The 22,099-nt window shown below is 42.0% G+C and overlaps 2 protein-coding genes across 3 annotated transcripts in view; one reads left to right on the forward strand and one right to left on the reverse strand.

Annotated features, from left to right (window-relative positions):
- Positions 1-6,325: 6,325 nt before the first annotated feature.
- Positions 6,326-15,954, reverse strand: LOC146202203 (Fanconi anemia core complex-associated protein 24-like). Its single transcript, XM_084588020.1, has 5 exons — positions 15,739-15,954; positions 13,315-13,454; positions 8,004-8,156; positions 7,279-7,423; positions 6,326-7,169 (listed from the first exon to the last, which is right to left on the reverse strand). Exons 1-5 carry the CDS (start codon positions 15,932-15,934, stop codon positions 7,069-7,071), a joined length of 735 nt encoding a protein of 244 aa, XP_084444146.1. The 5' UTR covers positions 15,935-15,954; the 3' UTR covers positions 6,326-7,068.
- A 1,428-nt stretch (positions 15,955-17,382) lies between these two features.
- The window catches only part of Syn1 (Syntrophin-like 1), an 85,514-nt gene continuing 80,797 nt past the window's right edge, over positions 17,383-22,099 (forward strand). Inside the window, exon 1 of one of the 2 annotated variants that reach the window (XM_084588023.1) lies at positions 17,383-17,959. In XM_084588023.1, coding sequence (XP_084444149.1) covers positions 17,512-17,959 — 448 coding nt within the window. In that variant the 5' untranslated portion in view covers positions 17,383-17,511. The remainder of the gene's footprint in view (positions 17,960-22,099) is intronic. The other variant, XM_084588022.1, reaches the window with a different exon arrangement.

Raw genomic sequence — 22,099 nt, forward strand, 5'->3', positions numbered from 1 at the left:
GTTCATTAAAATTAAGGTACATTTGACTGCCACCACGCCTTCAGCAACTAGGTTGGCATCGCAGCATAGCAGCGCTATGGTGTGAGAAAAGCACGAGGCCTAATGACCCTAGCCGCATTCACCTCGTCGAAGTTTTCACAGCAATAGCATGGTCAGCAGATGCCCAGAGCTGTGTTGCCGTCCTGCCTACGCATGCGAAAAGTGATCGAAGAGAGCCATTACAAGAGGCGCAAGGCGCTCATTATGTTCTTCAGGTGTTTCGCTGAACGCGAATATTGGACCTTATCTTTTTGCAACTATGTATAGTAAAACTGCTTTGAAAATGGGGGGGAAGGGGGGGCTGTATTTTGTGGGAAAATGTACAATCCGAACTGCCTTTTATGTTTAAGCAACAGCGCTAGAGGACGAAGACAAGAGCAAGATGGGACAACACAACGGCGTTGTCCCATCTTGCTCGTCTTCGTCTTCTAGCGCTGTTGCTTAAACATAAGTAATTGCCAACTAGTCCAGACCTCCGTTCTTCTTCCGAACTGCCTAATTATGAAAAATTTAACTGCTGAATGAGGTACAAAGGCATTTAGAATTGAGACTTTCACCGTGTAAAAGTGTAGATTAGCATTTATAGACATTCAGTATGCACAGCTCTTTTTTTACCTCTCATAGAATTCTGTCCGTATTTGTGTTGTTCTAAGCACAGAAGATTTAGTAACGAATCCAGTTTGTAGAAGGCAATAACGAATCTGGATCGCTCCCTTGGTTCGGTTGCTTCACCCATTTACAAGTGACACGTGGAAAAGCCATGACGGTGGCTTACAGTTGGCGCATTTTTCTTCATGCCGCTTCCCCCAGACCCGCAGCGCTCGTACGCTAGTGAATAGTTGTAGTTATCAAATGGTTCACCCCTATGCCTCTAAGGCACTGCAAAGAAGCCGCCGCATTTCTCCTTGTGATGTCGTGTTTCCATGGAAACGGGTGCCTCGTATGTTGGCACATTATCTTTCTTTGATGCTTCACCCCTTTGAACCTAGACACTGCAGGAAAGCAACCCGTTGTAGATGAGCATCACTGATTATTTTTTCATGTCACGAGTACTTGTTAGCACATGTCCGGTCGATCTTAAAACGCATTGTGAACATAGTAACAGGAAAATTGTGTTATCCGGGAACATATTACCCGGGAGAAAAATAGTGTAACTCTAAGGGAGATACTTCACTGCCCACGATTTTGAGCGTACGAAATGGGAAATCATATGACCTGGGACCGTATCAACTAGGTTCTACTGTATTTGCCACAACCTCAACACGTTTATGCATCTCATCCGTCTATCAAACTTTTTCAAAACTGTGCCACTTTTTTATTTTGTAATAAGTTTCACCAGAGTTCTTCATAGTGTCAGGGCAGCAATTCTGTGAAAATCTGTATTCAGCTTCTCAAGTAATTTTCAATTCTATAAGCTATACTTGTTTAAAGAATCATAGTGCCAGCTTTCCATTTAATCTTTACCTTATGAGTAAATCAAAATTCGTATCGGAGCAAAGTGAAACTGTTGCCCTAGTTCATTCATACTAGGCGATTCTTTTATAATATAACGAGCTTTATTGTAGGCGAGCTCGTTTACTAGGGCTAGCCAAGAGAACCACTTGCAGGTCTGGGCTTGTCCAGCTGGTGCTTGCGTCTTATGGTCATCTTCTTTACAATATTTTCACAGATTTTATTTTAAGAATCGTAAAAGAGATGCCGATGTGGTCTGTGCAGGTGCACTGCACAGCAAGGCTAACATTATTTATTTGCCGTAACCATGAGCAGCAAATGCCTTAATTATAGTACACAACACAATACTATACACTAATTTAAACTACAAAGAGAACTTAAATTCATTAGAGGCGGTGCAAAAATGTCAACATTACCATCACTTTGATTATAATTAGCTAGGCTATTAAACACTAATCGAGCTCATACGACTGGTTAGTCAAGCAAAATGTTATCACTGAAAAGACATTATAGTACCAAAACATTTTTGTTGGTGCATTATGTACGAGATGAGATAATTCAGTGATTAACTTTAAAGTGTTTTGACCTTAGGGCAGAAGCTTGCATTGTGAAATTAAGATCAGCATTGAAAATGAGCCTAGCTTTTTACTTTCAGAATCAGCACTGTGGTTCAATATGTCAAGCTGCAAAATGTGCCTCATAAAAGCTCACCAAGTTGACATTCCTGCCTAGCACACTTATAAAAAAGCGTCACTCGCAATTCTAATGCAACAAATACTGATGCAGATCGTGTATTTTATTAAGTGAATGAATTTAACATCATTCCAATGACAATAACGCATGCAACGGCACTATTTTAATAAATTTGCATTGCGGAAGAAGAAACTCGAGCTTTCAAAACCGTATTCTTAACAGTCTATATATTTCTAATTACAACGCCGCTTCAGAATATTTAGAAAGGACTTGTCTTAAGTTTTGATGGCCTTCAATTTTGCAGTAAAATCTTGCACCATAAAAGCAATAATTACACGGGCTTTGAAACAGTCTGTAATCATTTTATAATCATCAGCAGGCATATGAACTGCATACGACTTCATGTTTGCGAAGACCAATTTTTGTGTTTTTCAACCTTAGGAAAATTTGTCCTGCAATTAATTTAGGCAAACAATGCTAAGGGGCATATCAACTCTGCTTTGCAAAAATTTGTACGCACAAAATACCATGAAATTACTACTTTAACCAAATTTTTGAAATACTCTGCTCACAAATAAGTAGTTTACAGTAAACTGATTATTTCAGAATTCAAGGGACCAGAGAAAATGCTCGAATTAACCAAAAGTTCAAATTATTGAATGGGCCTGGAAAGAATGCCACAAAGCATTTGCATAAGGCTTATTTTATTTGATGGACACCTGGTTGTCTGCATTTGAGATGAAACCCAAGTGAGAACGACGGTTTTACCCGGTTTTGCCAAGTGCTTTGCTTTACGTACACCATGGAGGACACTGAAGAAGTTCTCCAAAACGTAAAGGCCTCTGCAACCCTTCTCGCAGTGTGACACAGTGATGTCTCTTCACAAAACAGCCCCATTTCATTTTAAGGGTACTTCACCGCACAGTCAATGTGGTGAAGAATAGCGGTGACGCCTGCAGTGCAGTGAGACTATGTGACCATCCCGCAGTTTCAGTATACTGGAAGCATCATGTGGATGCTCGTGAGGACACGTTGGCGTAAGAACCAAGGAGGTTGCATAGAACTTCTGGAGTGGAAGCGGTGTGTTTTAAAGTCAAGCCAAAATCTCTCTGCAATTGCAAGGGGCAAAAATGACGTTCCACCAAAGAATCCTACCATATCAAACATCCCATATGTGGCCCTATGCCACTTTTAACTTGTCTGAAAGTTTTTAAGCTCTTCTGTATCACACGGAGTAAAACCTTACCAAAGGAGTTCTACCAAAAAAAAAAAAAGTTATTTGGATCACTTGAGCCATTTTTAAAGCTTGCAGCTTGGTGATAATTGAATCACTATGAAAAAAAACACTCAGTATTATCAGGCACTTGGTGCACCATTAGAAATAATGTAGACACAAACAGGGGTGTGAGCAGGCTGTATCATTTTGGAGCAACTCGGGGAGCACTAATAATGCCACTTTGGAGCAGCTTTTTAATAAAATGAGTTATCAAGCATGCTAATTATGCTTTGGAGCATGTTTCTAGGGTCAGATGCCTTGGGTTATTGCAGTTTTGTATTCCTGACTTACAAACCCCCAAGTTGATTCCTTTTTGAGCAGCTTTCAATAGCTTTCCAACTACACATGCATCTCTGACAAGACAAACAGCAAAAACATTAAAGATAATTCAAATAACATAGGCAGAAGCAACAATTTGGAACAAAATGAAGGCTTGCCTGTGCATTTCATAATTGAACACCTAGTTAGACCTAAATCATTTGACTATTTGAACTTGATAGATTAAACATGGAGTCTACCACTCAATGCGTGCAAGCAGTGCCACTAGTCTGGAGTTCGCGTCAATGTGCACAATATCTTTGCTTATCCTACGCCTGTAAATTCCTGAGCATTGGTCAGTACTGCCTTCAGGAGGTTAGACGTCCCTAAAGGGTAGCCTTTTCATCCTTCAGCTCCTTTACTTCACTGCCTCCCGTCAGTAGCACATGTTTTTGCTGGAACGGTGCTAGGGCTTCAGTTTCAACACCTTGGCTGTAGACGCTATATGGCTTCCAAAACCCTTGAGAAGGTTTCTGGTCATTGGCACCTTTGGCACACCACACCATAATGCTTCAAGCAAGCTTTTGTCTGGCGTAGGCCTGACACGCTTGATAAAAAGGCTCAATGCTAAAGTACCTGCTTGTTTTCAACGGAAAAGCATTAGAACAACTTGTGCAGTTTTTGCACCCAGACTAGTTTCCTAATGGCTTGCGGAAGTTCGCGCTATGTGCTTTGCTTGCTGCTCTCACTTTTCTCTCCACCGGGGATTCAGAAGACTAGGAAGAGGTTCTATGTTGCACGTGCAGTACATTTTTCTGCAATTAATCTGATCCAATTGCTTGTAGCTCATATTAAATTTATTTGCAAGCAATTATTTATTATATTCAGCTCTTTCCTAGCATTTAAAAATTTTCTTTGTATTAAGCCCGGTGCAAAATGCCTCATAACTCTGCCATCGGTGCATTGACATCGTTTCCATGTTCAGCTAAATTTGACAGTAAAACACCCACCCAGCCTGTTTAAAGCAATTTTTGGAGCAATATTGTGGTTTGGAGCAGGGAAAGCAGTTTCTAGCAGAATGTAGCAAATGTAGCAGCACTTCCACCCTTGCACAAAGTGAATAGTATTCTTTCCTTTCCTACACTACATTCTTTTTGTAGCAGCGTCGAATTTTTGCTCCTTCAAAAAAGGTTAAAATTCTGTCATTTTTCCGGCTTATGGTACTGCCCAAAAGAATGTGAAAAAGGTCATACTAGCTCTGTGGGTTAATACATTATTGAATAATTATTACATTTCTAGTTAAATTAACAAGTTAAGGTGCATAAGGACCAAAATATAACAGAATTATTTCTGCTTAAGTGTTATTCCGAGTGTACCGGAGGGGCATGAAATTAAAGAAAAAATATTGAGATAGGCGAGTGTCAGACGCTCGCCCATTTCAAATCTTTACGATTGACCACGGGTCAAGTTTATTTAGTTATAAAAATTTCTAGGCAAATTTGAGTAATGAATGGATACGACACAATGACATTTTGCACATTCTTAGCCATCAAATCGCATTACTGGGGAAAAAATTTTATTTGAAAAGTATGTTATTACCTGATTACTAAAATAAATCAAGCCAGAAACTCTCAGTCAGCCTGAGAGAAACCCACCAGAAATATTTCCTTTAATCCTGCACCGTTTTACAGCTAGACGCCAACTGAAACATTCATGCAGTATAGCTAATCTCATAATAAAAAATAAAAAAGTTACAAATATAAGTGAACAGGCTAATGAAAATCACAGTTTGATCCCACATGTGGTGCAGAACTGTGCGAACTGGACAAGAGCACCATATTGGTTTAGCATCTCGCCTCTGTGGCTTGGTAGTTTATTGCCTCTCTTTTTGTGCTTTTCAGGCACTGTTAATGTAATATGCAGATTTTATTCATGCCAGGCTTAACTGTAGCACCACTGTCAATGCAGGCAATGAACGTCGCATATTTGCAGCGAAATCTTGCATGCTCTCAGTGAAGCATACATACAGTGCAATGCAGGTTTTAACACACGTACCTATCCCGAAACAGTGCTCATCAACCGACGTGCACTAATTTTTAAGTTTCGTTTACAGCTGTGATGTGCACTACGCGAGTTCTATTTGATACCATAGGAAATCTATTTCTAGTGCAAAAAGCACCGACAAAATCGGCAGAGTAGGGCAGCCCACTACCAATTACATCCAGCCTTATCACGAATGTAAGGTGCAAGAAACGCAAAATTGGAACTCTGAATTACAGATTTAGCCATCAAGATGGCTTCATTAAGATTTTCTCACATATACACGTATGCAATTACCTGCAAACCCTGCGCCGGCTGGCATCGCATTTTATTGCCCCTTGCAACATGGCCACTGCCGGCTCAGCCAGCTTTACCCCCTCACATTGGCACCTATGGAAGACGGCAACTCCAGAAGTTCTATATAACTTCCATGATAAGAACAATGTGACATAAAAAAAGTGAAATCAATGGAGTGCCAAGCGGAGTCCGAAGCAGCATGACTGGCTGATGTGCGTGCCCTATCACAGCCGCGAGATGGCGTAAAGTTAAGGAAAGAGAAACCGAAACTATATGATGAAGTTTTATTTCGCAAATGGCAAACTTCCGATCATCGCTGAGCCTGCCATAGCACGCACGAAGTGCGCCAGCACTGCCATTTCATGCAATTCAGGTTCTGGGAGGTCTATTTCGGTGATCGCTGGCTGCACGGTTTGTACCTCAATGCGATATCCTCCGTCTGAGAACACAGCTTTTTGCCTCTATAAACATAGCTTTTGTCATCTTAACAAAGAGCACATTCACAGTGCGAAGAAACCTACTGTCTACTTAGGTAAAAAAAAAAGGAAGATATATCTATCATTCATGTATAGACATTTTAAAAGATGCACAAAGGACGGAATGGCCACAAAATAGCCATGACGTGAAGCAATCGGGGCCCCAAATATTGTTTACGTGTGCACTTCGAACGACTTCATTTTCGCAAAGGCCTCATTTTTTTCATTTCCATAAATCACACTGACCCCACACCAAATGGGTCACATAAATAATTTGGGCAAAAGGAACACCAAAGAGCCTATCACCTCTGTTGCTCGAAATTTAGCACTCACAAAAATATTACAATAATGTAACTTTACCACAATTAGCGAAATATACTAGTGATTTTTCAAAATAAGTTTACAGTATGTGGACTCAAATACCCTGCTCATGTAACATTTTACACCATCTCGTAGCAGACTTATAAACCATGCACGCATGAGGTACACAAAGCAGCAAATTGCTGAAGCTCCAATAACTAAGAACAGCCCCTTGCATTACTTGACACCATTGAAGAATCTGTGAATACTTGCTGCAGATGCTGGGCCTACAACTTTAGTAAGGTCATCTATGCTGCTTAGAGAGATTGCTCTAATGCCTGAAAAGAAAAAAAGAACTTAAATGAGGAAGGTAGCACACTGGAAGGGCTGAAGCTGTGCTCTTTTTGGATACAAAAAAAAAAAAAATATTGCCACATATTAACATACTGCGGTACTTCTGCAGCAAGGCTCTTGCTTTGACTTCACCCAAGCCTGGAACTCGCAGAAGACATGCAGTTACTGCAGAACCCATGGGAGCCACTCGCCGCTGCACTAAAAAAGGGTTCTCCTTCTCTCCACTTTCCACAGCTTCCTAAAGGTGACAAAGAGATAAAAATATGAATTAATTTCTTTGTGTTAAAATGCCGAGAATACTAATTCAGAACTATTTAGAAAAAAAAAAATGCCTGGAACAAAATTATATTGCTGACTAAATATGCAGACTAAATTAAAAAGTGCTGTCAGATAATAATGAGCATTCTGTTATACTTTATTAATCCTTATACACTTTTAATGCCGGTATTATGTGTATTATGTGATTCAGCTGCCGCAACCAGGCAACTATGCTTGACAGAGCTTATGACAAAGGAATACGACAATGTTGGAGGGGAGAAAGCTACCTTTAAAGACAAAACTGTTGGCTCAATGCCCTTAAGCATTACCAGGCAGATTGCAGCATGCACGATTTTGTACTTCCCAAAGCAACTCATGGCTGATGCATATCTGGCAGTTTTTAACCAAAATTTGAAATGAATGTAAGCAAACACAACTTATAATACAATGGGCCATTTTTGTTCTACTAGTCTTTGATGCCAATTTTTTTATGTTCCTCAGGATGAGAGCAGTTACGAAATGTACAAAGAGCCAGAAAAAGCTGAACTGTGCTTTTATACCATTTGAGCAAGAAGCTGTGCTGCCTCTGTCTGGTTATGAACAGCAAGAAGAGGAATTCCCAATTCCATTACAGCAAACTGCTGCAGGTTGTTGTATTGTTCCTGAAGGGCTGCAGCTTGTTCAGCTATGACATACGGCCTTTTTGCATTGTTCTGCAATATAAAAGGAGAATCATTCATTATTTCGTTTACACACACCCACACTGCCTTTAGCATTCTTTCACAACTGCATACTGGAAATCTATTTTTCTCAACCATTACAAGTGTAGCAACACAGCAACCATTTCGTAACAAAAACTATGCATGTATTCTTTTCTGCAAATGGTTGCACAGAGCAAGTTACTTCTAGCAGAGAATAAGCCATGGGTTTCAAGACAAGCATATATGGAACTGGTAAGCAGACAGGACCAAGAATACACGGCACAACGCTGGGCTAACAAACGAGGTTTATTTGACAAACGGCCAGCCCAGCATATAAAACAATGCATAAAATAAACCTCAGTTGCTAGTCCAGTGCTGTCCGGCGTAATTTTCCTTGTGATCCCATCTATTTAATGGTTTTAACATGGTTGATTCGCAGCATATAGCCCACATGGTCACCAAGTTAAACGCTTCAAGACAGCCTGCTAATGTGTAACAATTTTCTCTTCTGATTTTCAATGCAGGCACTAGATTTAACAGTGTAGTTTTTACAGCCTGATGGCAGATACAGACTTGAGATTTAAATATGAACTAGTAAGTGTGGCTATGCATAAAAATTCACTAGTGAACACACTGAAGGTTCGGTTACATGCAACATAAATAGAAGCCCTGAAAGTAAAAAGCCGGACAGCCGGTGCCATAGCTCAGTTGATAAAACAGCCTACATGGCATGTGGTATGAGGGGTTTACCGTCCTGAAGCAACTCGGGCTGTGAGGGACACTGCAGTGGAGGACTTTGGATTAATTTAGAGTAATTGGTGATTTTGAACGAGCAGCGACATCAAACGGGCATCTTTTTCATTTTGCCGCTACCAAAATGTGGCAGCTGTGACTAGGTTTCGTTCTGGGAACTTTGGCTCCGTAGCCAAGAGTCTACCCGCTGAGCCACCGCAGCAAGGCACCAAATGAAACACAGTGGTAGTGGGCTTGAATCGTGCTTGTGGCATGTAGTTGTTTTTTCTAGCTCCCGTTTTCTAACCAGTTATATTTCAGCCATAAAATAATTACTCTGGTAATTTTCCAATAATCAACACCGCACATTTAAAAAAAAAAGAAAAAAATTCCCCTGTTTTCCTTGGTTTCAATGGCTGCTGGCTTGCCTCATAAACAGAATTCATGATCATTTTTGAAAAACAGTTATTGCACCTGAGAAGTTGCTCCTTGGAAGTAGGTCACTGACCATGGAATAAAAAATACTTCTCTTTTTACCATTCAAGTTTCATTTGTTCCTTATGCTGCACATTCATTCTTTAAATGTCATCCCATGGAGGAGAACAGACAAAAACAAGGTCCAATGTACAACGCCTCTTGCATATCCACATGCTAACAAAAATGATCCAGAAAGCAGCTTCAGACCTTGCAATAGTGACATTTTGTCCTCATGATCTATGAAAATTTACAAAACATGCTCTTTTTAATACGGTAGTGTTAATGGTCCCTTTACTCAGAAAATCCGGCGTCAGCGTTGTGAACGAAAAATCACAGGCATGGCGTTGGCAAGTAGTAGCTGGCAGCTGGCATGGCCGGGCACTGATGCTTTAGTGGTTTGTGCGGCATAACGAGAGCACATGATATCAAAAAGTTGAGAGAAGCTGCCAACTCTGGTTGTTCATTAGAGGTGGGAAGGTGGAATAGGAATCAACCTTCTAGGGCTCTTGGATGCAGAGTCATGCACACCACACCAAGGCTATGCAGGCACATTCACACGGCTTGGTTAAAGCAGGGCTTTATATGTAGGGTGGTTGCGTACATTATCGATTGCATCATACCCTTAAAGGCAAAGCTTAGGTGTCTCCCATTATTTTTTTGCATTGAGACAGACACAAAGGTCCTGAGAAATTTTACTATATCGCATTATATATTCACAAGCCTGATTTACATATACGGATCACCACTGTAATGCTTAGGGCCACTGTTTCTAACACAGTAGCTGAGTAAAGAAGCCCATTTTCAACTAACATCATAGCTTTAGAATGTCCCACAAGAGCGCATTACTTTTCTTGAGACTGACACTAACAGTGAAATATACATAGGCGCCAAGTACAAAGATGGTAAAGCGCAAGATGCAATTTAATAACCCTATCCAAAACCCACTGAAGAAAGCTAAAGCATTAGCTGGCAGGCCTCCAACATACAGTAGGTGTACACACTGAAAAATTTGTAGCAGGCATTCCTCTGATATAAAGACACAGAATAAATAATTTATGTGCTAGCCAAATGCTACAAGAAGGCGCTGCCAATGAATGCTTGCGGCATGCAGCATGTTTCACACTCGTGCATACCAGATGTCCGAGCTAAATGTAACCAAGTTCTCAAAATAACATTGAGTGCACCAGCCCAGTTTTAAACTAGTATTGTTGAGGTTCATGTGGTCTGATTTGCAGTAGTTTTATTGCGAAAGCAATACTACTCTAGGTTTCGAGCCTTGAGCATGGCGCGGCCGTACCCATGTGACACTAGGGTGAGCTGAGCTACCAACTCAAGCGGTCGGCGTAGCGTGGTCACAGCCACAGCGCAGCGCGTGACGTCACACCCCACGTGACACAAAAGTGGTCGGCGTGGCGCGCTAGAGGTGCAGCTGGTGCTCACGTGATGCGTGACGTCAGGCACGTTCATACGGCTTGGTTAAAGTGGGGCTTTATATGTGGGCTGGCAGGAGCTGCCGACTTGGGTCTCTCGTTTCACATGGGGCGGTTATGTCAGAATCAGCCTGCTAGGACCCTGGCATTCATGTTACTCCTATAGGCCACTAAGGCACATTCATATGGCTTGGTTAAAGCGGGGCTTTATATGTGGGCTGGCAGGAGCTGCCGATTTGGGTCTCTCATTTCACATGGGACGGTTATGTCAGAATCAGCCTGCTAGGACCTTAGCATTCACGTTACCCCTATAGGCCACAAAGGCACGTTCATACAAATTGGTTAAAGCAGGGCTTTATATGTGGGCTGAGGAAGAAGAAAAAGAGAAGAAGAACATCTGGTTACCCGCAGCTCATGCTTTCACTCAATATTTGGTTCAGCAGTTTTGAACCCTTGGAATTTTTTTTTGTGTGTGCTCCAAAATTAGGTAATTCGTATACACTATTCAGCTTTTTAATTATTAGCTCCGATGAAAAGTAAGCTATGGTATGGTATATGGGGTTTAACATTCCAAAAAGAAAGTTTTTTTTTTAATGTTTGTAACAGCATCGCTCCCAACTACGTAGGGTGAGAGGTCTTCGTCAGGCACCAACTGCCTTTAGCTTCTGTCCCTGCAATAGGCTTTGTATTTTGTTTACTGCTAAAATTGAAATAAATAAATAAATCAGCATCGGCTATGATGGACACTCTAGTGGAAGGAGACTAATTTTGGCCACCTGCGGTTCCTTAATGAACACCGACATTGCACAGTAAACAGGTACCTTGCATTCTGCCTCCACCAAAATTCGGCCGCTGTGACTGGGATCAAGCCCATGCCCACGGCAACAATCAAGCATCCTAACCAATGAGCCACCGCGGCAGGGCAAACATGAAATGAAAATGTACCAATTAGGAAGGTGCAAGTTTTTTTGAAAAACTGCGGAGAAGTGATGTTAACACCAACAGGCTAGCAGTTGCTCGCATATGTCTTGTGGTCACTGCAAACACAAAACCATGTTGGGGAAAGCGTTTGGGAGATAAACATACTTTGTTCACAGACAGCACATTTCGAGGCACTAAAGTAGCATAGCTGTCATTTGGTAGTTTCCAAATTTTGCAGGTATTCTTTTTAAGCTGGTAAAAATATCTATGCAAATGGTACCTTATTGTTAATATTTCATCCTGGTAACATTCAACATGATTCAGAATTTCCAAAGTGATGGATTTGAAATAGTACCTGAAAGCAATATTTAAAAACCTGGTTTGGTTTGGTTTGGTTTGTAAGGTTTAACATCCCAAAACGACTCAGGCTATGAGAGATGCTGCAGTGGAGGACTCCGGAAATTTCGACCACCTGGGGTTCTTTAACATGCAATAACCTGGCTAATTAGTATTCACTAATTAAGTAATTTTTCAAGATTCACCTCTCTTTAATTCACCGTTATGACCTCCTATACATGTGTCTTTATGGTTAAAAACAATGATTATGATCAGTATTACTGAGTGCTTCCTCGTGTTTGTAGCTACGATTGCGGGCTGTTCTTCCTGACAATGTACATACTTTCTCTGGAACTGAGTACTTGTGTTAATGTAATCTATTTTATTAATATTTTTGTTCCCAAGGAATAATGTTTGTTAACAAATGTGTGTACCCTCTCCTGCTTGGACCGCAGTATTGTATAAAAAAATAAATAAAAACACTCAGTTTGTTTCACTCATCTGGGACACACAGTGTATGCAAATTGTGTGTGTGTAAATTCATGCTGGTTGGTCAGCTAAAATTTTGAAATGCTAGCACTAACTGGGATGAGAAACTTAGCCGTTGTGCCATTACCATTTGATTCTATTATTACAACACACAAAAGATAGGATAGAAGCACGAAAGCAGAGAACTATCCTCACCTTTGCAAGCCATTTGCAACAGTGGACCCTTACCAACTTCCCCAGTCTGCCATTCTATTGCAGTTCCACTACTGTAGTGGGCACTAGTTTGCAGAACCATGGTGTGGTATGTGAAGTTTAGTGTCCAGAAACTATGTGTGGGCCACAAGAGTTAACTTAGTGAAAGACCCTGAACCAATTTCATATCCAGCTCAGTTTCTTTAATGCACTATCAGTAAAAACTGAAATGTGAACAGTACCAAAATGCTAAAACAAAAACACAATTATATTGGCTCCTAGAAAGGAAATACAAGCGAATTTAACTCTTCTAAAGGACAGCCTATGCACCTTCAAAATGAAACTGACTTGCAGTAGCACAGAGCTTTCCCCACCTAAGATCTCATTTTTTTTGTTGAACCTGATACGCTTTTGTTTACAGTTCATTGGTTGCTGATGGTACACTAAGCTGCACGTCACACAGGTGCTTTCATACTTAGCCTTCACTGAAATGAGGCCACTGCGGTTGAGATAATCCCACGATTTTGGGCTCAGTTGCCAAACATCACAGCCACTACAACCAATATGCTTGACACCAAGGATGAGCTGCATACCTTTCGCAGTTTCACAATCTTTCGCTTCACAGCATTTTCATTGAGAAGTTCAGCTTCTGAGATGTAGAGAACAGCACTGTCACTTGATGGGTAGAAGTCAATTAATCCCAGGTGGTCAGAAACAACTGTTTGCAGAAGACCTGTGACAGAAAGAATGGTATGACCTCCACAGTGCAAACTACTTTGAATTTCAACCTTTAACAACAAGCTCTAGACAATGCAGAGCAGAGAACAGTATAGCAAAGTAATGCATTATATGCTGCAACCATCTCTTGTCACTATCCTCTACAGGCTAGATGAATGCCCAATCATCTGGGCAGCATGCCTTGTATAACCTAGAAATCTAGAAAAAGTTTTCGGACATACAATATGGCCAAGTTTCTTTGTTTATTTTTAAGTTTTGCACAGGTTACAAAGTGTTTGGAGTGACAAAGAGACCATGGAATACTGCAGCATAGCCTTTCGAGACAAATAACAAAAAGAAAAACAATGATACATCCATGACAACCTCAGTTAACTAAACAAAAATGCTGCTGACAGCAATATTGGAATTACTCCTAAGTAGCAAAGAATATGTTGAAAAAAAAAAAAAAGAAAAGAAAGATATGGATATACTGATTCAGTTGCATACAATGTAAAATTATAGGGTTAAATGTTGAAACGGGCAATGTAAGAGCAGGAAGAAATTAAGTGTTTGAAGATTAGGACATGCTTGAAGTCTGCATTTCATGTGGGAAGTTATTCCACAATTTTACAAAAAGAATTTCTCAGCTCTCCGTGATACATTCAAAGAGCAGGGAGCAGACAGTTGTTGCTTTATGAAGATTTAACGAGATTAATACTAGTGGACTGCAGACACAAGTAAAATGAAAGGGAATGCTGTTTCTCTGAAGTCAGTGGGCCAGACATTGTTTGAAACAGAAGAGCTTTTAAAAAGGGAGAAGGTAAAGAATTCTAAAGCAGCACTGGCATTGCAATGGCTGAAGGTGGTATGGTAATGATGATGAAAACATTTTATTGAAAGGAAAAGGGGAGGGGATTTATGAGAAATTTGGTCAGATACTTAGTCCAGGATTCCATTGACTGAAGCTGCCGCCCTCGCTCTTTCCACAAGGTCTCGCTGGTCCTCGAGGTCAGAGCTATACAGGGCTGCCTCCCATCCTTCCCACGTTGGCTTATGTATAGTGCCTAAAGCGCTAGTGGCCTGGCAGGCCCATACCATATGGTACAAATCTGCTTTCTGCCCGAAAAACTTACAATCAGCTGAAAATTTGGTATAAGTTCAGTATCCCAAGCACTGTGTTCACACTTTTATACAGGACTTGAATGATTTCAAATCATAATATGAGGTGCAATATCCACATACACAATAAAACATTTAGAAACCTGATAAAGTTATATGTAGAAACATATCCAAGTCAGATGTGCAAAATTAATGCAGAAAATCATATTTATAATGGAAATTGTCATTTTTTGTGGCAGTTCTTGTATGTGTCCACTGAGTGTGCATTTTTGTTAGCTTGTTTTGTAAGCATGAGTGCTTAAAGTGCAGAAATTGTGTTGATTTATTTTGAAAGCAGTGCTGGGCCATGACACACACATCTGAAGAATCCAATAGAAAGTGCTTAATTATTTGCTGGAAAAGCTGAGACTTTTTTTAGCACAACTTTGGCAACCTTCTAACAGAATTTTAACACTCCTCTCATAGTGGTTAATAATTAGCACCTGCAGAGGACATATATGCATCCCCATGATGTAATGCAACAATTAGGTAGCATAGCAAAAGAAAGTTATACATAAACACCATCTGATGCTCAGTAAGAAATGGAAGTTTAGTGATGCACAGCTAATAGCACTAACACCACCCACATGCTGACTGCTTACATAGCATGATTACATGCAGCTTGAATTTCGCATTTGCGACAAATAAAAAATCGGCTCGGCACTTGAAAGAATTATCTGTAGCCATTTCATTCTTACTGGAATGATGATTACAACCTCCTACAATGCAGCGAATGATACTAGATTCCTTTTACTAAAAGTAAAAGGAATAACAAGAATATGCAAGCTTCATAAGGCACAACATCCCCTAAGCACATCAGCAAAATTGACTGAGGCTCGACTGAACGGTCAGCGTAGTAAGCGTGACTTAGAGTAATTTTTAAAATCAAAACGAAAGGACGTTAAAAGTCACTAATGCAAAATTATGACTTAATACAAGTATCCAGAATTGCGTGCACACGAATGCCCTGCAATCGAACGGATACTCTCGAGGATAGCTAGGCGAAACAGCACGCGGCGTATGTTGTAACGATGCCAATGCACACAAGAAAAAAAGTGCAACAAAAATGCAGCGAGGTAATGACGATTAAGAATCTGCTGCCGCGAGTGACGCTCGGTCTAAAACAGGCGGAAAGTCCTCACTTTTTAAAGCGGTATGCAACTCGCTGCCAGCCCATTTTTCAGATATTACAACATGTCCTACAGGCACACGGACGTCTTTTCGAATAGCGTCACATGTTAGCTGCGAAATCTGCCCACAAATGCTTTTGTTCATAGCGCAGCCCGAACGTACACAACTGAACTTTCCGCGTTTGACTGCTATGAGCCCATGGCCCATGCATAAAAAACGGCCGTTTTGATTGGTCAAAATTCGGGTGTATATGATATGAATGGTGGCGGCGCCCGCGGCCATTAAAGGAAACTGCAGATTTTCAGATTGTTCATAGATGCACAACCACCATAGAAAATAAAATTAGTTGAAAACTTGCTGTAGCAAAACTTCTTAAATATAACAGCCATACAGTTAATTAAGACGGAAATCAAGAGAGAAAAATGCAATTTAAAAGCCAATGACGGCAATTGCAAAATGCTTTTATTAACTGCTCCCAGAAGGCGCAACAATTCATAAGCACCCACAAAATGCATACAAAATCCGACAATTTTCTGAAATGGAGTTTCGCGACTGGTAGAGCAAAAGAAGAGTTTAGCCTACCGCTGAATCTAAAACGCGCAAACCAACGCTTCCTCTCAAACTTAGCACGGGTTTATATAATATAAAATGGTACTAGAAAAAGAATTTGTTTAAAATTACTGATGAGATTAATTACTCATAGAGCTCATATGTAAAATTTAGCTAGCGCAGCCAGACAACAAAATTTAGGCGACAGTAGCGTGCTGAAGCGCGCCATCTCAACTAGCCTTAATTACTGCAACCGCATCGTCTGCTATTTAGTTGCCTAATTATAATTGCACAAACTACTTGTCTCTAAATTAGAAAGTTCAGTTATCCTTCAAAACTTTCTGTTGCTTAAAACGTAGCGCCATCTATTAAAGACTGGCAGGCTCTGACAGAACGCTCTTAGAATTTGTTCTACTTGTTCCGGAGAGATAGCGCTACCACTGCTCCTTGGCAAATAAGCTTGGGTATGATGTTTACTTGGTCACAGATAAATAATTTGACTAATCTGCATAATGTTAAGAGATAAAATGCAGTGCCAGCTTCACGCGCGACAGTGCGAATAGGAAAGAATTTTGTTAGCCACGAAAGAAATAACTAATAATTGTGACAGTCGGAAATTTTATTGAGGGACGTTAGATAAGAAGTTTACCAACTGTACTAATTTTGCCAGCGTCGTAAGAACATTCTCTTTTCGTGCGTTCGTTTGTCAGCGAAAGAAATAGAACAAGACATACTTTGACACGTATATGACATGACAGCGTTACAGCCACAACACGTTCCAAAATGCGATTGGAAACAGTAAAACATAATGAACTAAATGTAATTTCGGAGCTCCCCTTTTGCTGTAGCGTGTGCGCGTGAGTGCGCACGTACCGGTGCTACCGATGCGGACAAAAGCAAACGGAGCACGCTATTCTAAAAATTTTCACGCGTTGCGTAATTGAAACTGGCACTCGTGGCATGTGTGCGAACCTATAGTAGACGCCAGTGTATATTATATTATTACTCTAGTTCACAACGCCACCACTGCAAGTTTCGGCGTATTGACGCGCCGAAGCCATGCCGAAGCTGCCGAGGCTGCGGACGTAACTACTACGCCGCTACGCCTTCCAGGCGCTGGCGCGGCTCTCCGCGTTTTGTGTGTCGTTGCGCCTGCGCGGCCGGCCGTGCTGCTGGCTGCGCCCTCAGTAGCAGACAAGTTGCAGCTCGCGAGCCGTCGTACGCCGAGGCTAAAGATGGCGACAACGACGTCGTCGTATACTCGCACGGGTGTGCTTGAAGTGTACGCAAAACAACAATGGCACAAAGTTCTGGCGACACTTGAAGAGGACCACCTCAGTTTGTGCTTGGACGAGAGCTACGAAGTACCGCCAATCACTAACAACGGCACGCTTTCGGATAGCGAACCGAGCGACATCCCAGAGAGCATTGCCAACACGAAGCGGGTCGTCCGTGTAGTCAAGCAGGACAACAACGGCCTCGGCATTAGCATAAAGGGTGGCAAAGAGAACAAGATGCCCATCCTCATTAGCAAGATCTTCAAAGGCATGGCAGCGGACACTACGGAGCAACTTTACGTCGGAGACGCCATCCTGTCGGTCAACGGTGAAGACCTGAGAGACGCGACACACGACGAAGCGGTCAGGGCCCTCAAGCGTGCCGGCAAGGTTGTTGACTTGGAAGGTAAGCAGGCGGGCAGCGTTCCCTTTTGCCGGCCACCGCTTGGCGACATGCACAAAGCTGTCGAGGCTAAACTTTCCGCTGTAGCGCTAACATTCCGCCCGCAATCACTGATCAAAGCGCCGCGCTTGGAGGGGGCGTGTGGCCTGTTTGACTGCTGCGAAGGGAGCGAAGGCCCCAAACCCCGGCGCTGCGTTCAGCGCGCTGTGATTTGGGCGCACTTGCTCTGTTCACTTTTCGGTGCGTGGCAGTTTGTTATGCGTGCGTGAACCCAGGCTACCTACACTGTCGCCGCGCTATTCATCCGATCCTCCCTTGCACACACGCACGCACATTTTTTAAAATTTATTTATTGCTAAAGTAGTAGGCGGGCTTTCAACTGAGACATGTCTGCTGGTTTGGTGATGGTCTGCATGGAACAAGCTACATCTCCGACTCGGGACCCGCCTTTCATACAGTTTGGGGTTCATGCCGCCGGTTTCTGGGTGTTCCGTCTGTGAGCTGACAGGCGCATGCTTTTTCGTAGTTTGTATATCAAGTTCAAGTGGTTTGATCGTTCAGTGTAGTCCTCGGCGTCTTACCGAATAATGTCTTCAACAGCTTTAAAGTGTGGCTCGCTGAATGAATCTAATTGTGTACGGAACGTTTATACTACTGTCTCAAAATATCTCGTTACTTGTTCTTTGACGGCATTATCCCGGCGAATTTCGACATCGTTCATATGCTCATGACAAAAGCAAGACCACCATTGGCGTAGGTAAAGCGTCTGATAAGCGTTTTTTCTTGCTTATGTGATTAGCATATGTGATCAGCATATGTGATCAGCATATGTGATCAGCATATGTGATCAGCACTGACAGTCTTGACTGCATTTAAAGATAGCGAAATTCCAGACGGAGGGTTAGCAGGTTCTGGAAAGCAAGCAGGTGCGGCACAAGGGAGCAGTGACTTGGTTTGAAATATTGTATGCAGGGGGTGGGCAAGCTATGCAGCATGTCGTTCTTTCATATTTTTGTAGTAATGCGATTCCTCTTGTCAGAATTTCGCAATGAAAGTTGTAATAATTAGACATATAGAAGCTAGCCCATTCCCACCAAGGAAAGTATTCTGTGGCGAATACAAAAAAAAAAAAAAAAGGTGTTTTAAGAAATCGGTGAATGTAGCTGAGGCCATGTACTGAGACGTCTATTTTAACTAAGACTACATACACTTGGCACGTGTTTTTGGGACCTGAAAGTGTGTAGACGTACATTCAGCGCATATAAGAGTAACATTGCCCCAATGTGCAAGTTGACTTCTTCCCAAACAGAAGATAAAATCGTGTACTGTGAGGGATGCTTGTTAATCGTTAAATAATCCTCACAATAATAGTCCACAAAAGTATTGTACAATTCCAGTGGTAGATTTTTTTTTTTTTTTGCAATTTCTTAAACTTTGTTTCTTTTGATGCATCGGATTTATATGCATAAACAGGTCTTTGAGGACTATTTCAGACCTAAATAATACATCCCATAGCTTCGCGATATCAATCAGAAGTGTGGCCCAAAGTTATCTTTTAGAGTTACATGCTGATATTTCTGTTTTTACATGCTTATTTCATGTTAATTTTGATGCAAAGGACAACTCTGTTAGGTGCAAGGCATGCCTATTTGCTGCTCACAGCATAGCTGAAATTTATCTTGTATCAGCAGTCATTTTTATTTCACAAAATTCTGTTGGGGAGCTCAGGTTATTTCGAAGTGCTTCAGGAGCATTGTGGTGATCGCATAATTTTACTCAAGTATTGCCTCTCCTTTCTGTAGGCGTTGGCGTAGCTTAAACCTTGGGTCATTTTCAATGGGCAAATGCTCGGTGCCATTTGCGAAGCCCTTGGTATTTGCCGCTCGTTATATTGGGTCCCGAGAATAATACTCATCTGACGTTCCGGTTTTGTTTCCATACTTTGTATTGGCACGGCCCTAGTGCTTGCCTTACGCGTTGAGGCTGTGAGCGCAGCAACAAGTGGCTGCGGACAGCAGCCAAGAAACAGTGGATAGTTATTTTAGCAACTTTACTCGGTGAAGAAGTGTGAGTGCTGTTTCTTATTTATTATTATTATTATTATTATTATTATTATTATTATTATTATTATTATTATTATTATTATTATTATTGTTGCGAAAACGCACGTGAATCATGTTTAGGCGACATCGTACACGATGTTTTAAAATCCTCGTGCATCGCGACTTTCTCTTGTTGGCGCGAAGGGGCGAAAGTAGAAATACACTGTCTCTCTCTTTTCAAGGTGTTGCCTTTGGTATGTGCCGCAGCTTGTTATGGACTGGTAGGTGAAATGGGAAGCCACGGCCTTTCGGCCGTGCGCGCAGTCTGGCCGTGGCCGCTCTCTGTTCCGCCGACATCTGGCTTATATCCTTACGTCACGCTCTGCGAGACGGGAGTTTCTGCAGCTTTCCGACTTTATTGCGAAGATTTGTCAGCGCCCGGGCGTCTCGAAGGTCATCCTGCATATATGGCTTGGCGGCCGCGTCGTCGTTGACGAACTTCACATGAATGACGGATGCACTTCGCTTCAAAAAGGCGCCGGCGTGTAAGGGTCGCCACCGTCAGCAAAATATTAGGGCATTTTATTGATGCGGAGGAAATGTATGCGCCATTTCGACTCTGCTTATGTAGTAATGAGGCTCATATGCATAATGGCTGAAAGCCGACCGTTATATCAATCTGGTCTCTTTTACTAGATTTTCTTCACCATTTTGCCACCTGTGAATCGTGGCAGGAGGCTCATCCATCTACTAAGCGTGGCAGTTGCATCAGCCTCACGGTGGACAGTTTTCGCCTTTTGATTTCGAGCTAATATATATATATATACGCGCGCGCCCACGCACGCACACACAGTCCGACTCATTGCTCAGTTCCTTTCATGATAGGGTCGTCGATAAAGACATCCGACGGGCTAGTTTAAGATATATCTGCTACGGAGGACGAAAGATACGACGGTTTGCACTTAGGCGGGTGTTGACGTCTCGCAGTGTAGATTTGTGCACGTCGTCACTACAAGGTCACGCTTTCGGTACTGGCCGCGAGGTCACTCGTGCGAAGGTCGCTGAGAAGTTTCGACATGTGTCAAAACGACAACGCGGAAGTAGGAAACAAGCGCTTGAGCCGACAAAACCTCATTCTTCCCGAGCTCCTCGTTGCTTCCAATAGCGCCTTGGGGTCATGTGAACGGGAAAACTTCAGCGTACTGCTCTAGTCTTACTATTTCAAAGATATCTGAATTGTACCATTGCAAACTTACTTTTGCTGCTTTCCCGTGCTTTTGGACACAATGCACGTTGACGTGCAACTCTTTTTTTTTTTTTTTTTTTTTTTTTTTCGCATCAGCACTGACGAAAGTGCGCCGCTGAAGGCGAAAACTTTGTTAGGGTCCTCGCTCAATATTGGGGCACAGTGAGGAGGCTCTGATGAATACTTCGCCGAGTTTGTCAACCATTCTCGGCGGCCATAGTCGTCTGAAAAAAATTTTCCATGTCGCTGAATGCCACACAGTTTGTCACTAGCTGGAAAGCATGCAGATATGAGCGGAATATATCCGAGAGGTCCGGCACCAGTTTTGAAGTCACGACTCGCGATGCGCCTCAGACTTCGTGACTGGTACTAAAACTTGTGCATACCGGGATTACCTTGAAACTGTCCTGCCGTCTGCTCGCATCTTTCTCGAAGAAACCCAGTCGGTGATGGTCACTATGCCGAAGAACGTTTGAAAACGAATGGTAGCACTTTCAAGCTGTGTCGTGGCGTCGGTTAAGTTGAAAAAGAATCAGTGACTCATGCATGGAATACCTGCGTTTCCCTGCCATTTACTAGCCTTACAGAAAACATAAGAGCAGCCGAGAACGTCGTCGCGGCCAAATTTTTTTGGCTCTGCGACGACTCATCGACTCACATTGCCACTGCAGAGGGGTCCATGCTGTCGCGAACTTTCCGTGCCTGTAGAGCGAGTGCGGGTCGACCGTGTCATGGAGTGTTAGGTTGGAGTACATTTGAAAAAAAAAAAAAAAAAAAAAAACTGCAGTGGTAATGAATTACAATTGTATATGAGGAGTTTCAAAACGTGTTTTATTACCATTTCCCCGACACATT

This window comes from Amblyomma maculatum, chromosome 1 (genome assembly GCF_055883805.1).
Source record: "Amblyomma maculatum isolate TAMU_Amacu chromosome 1, ASM5588380v1, whole genome shotgun sequence".
Classification (NCBI taxonomy): domain Eukaryota; kingdom Metazoa; phylum Arthropoda; class Arachnida; order Ixodida; family Ixodidae; genus Amblyomma; species Amblyomma maculatum.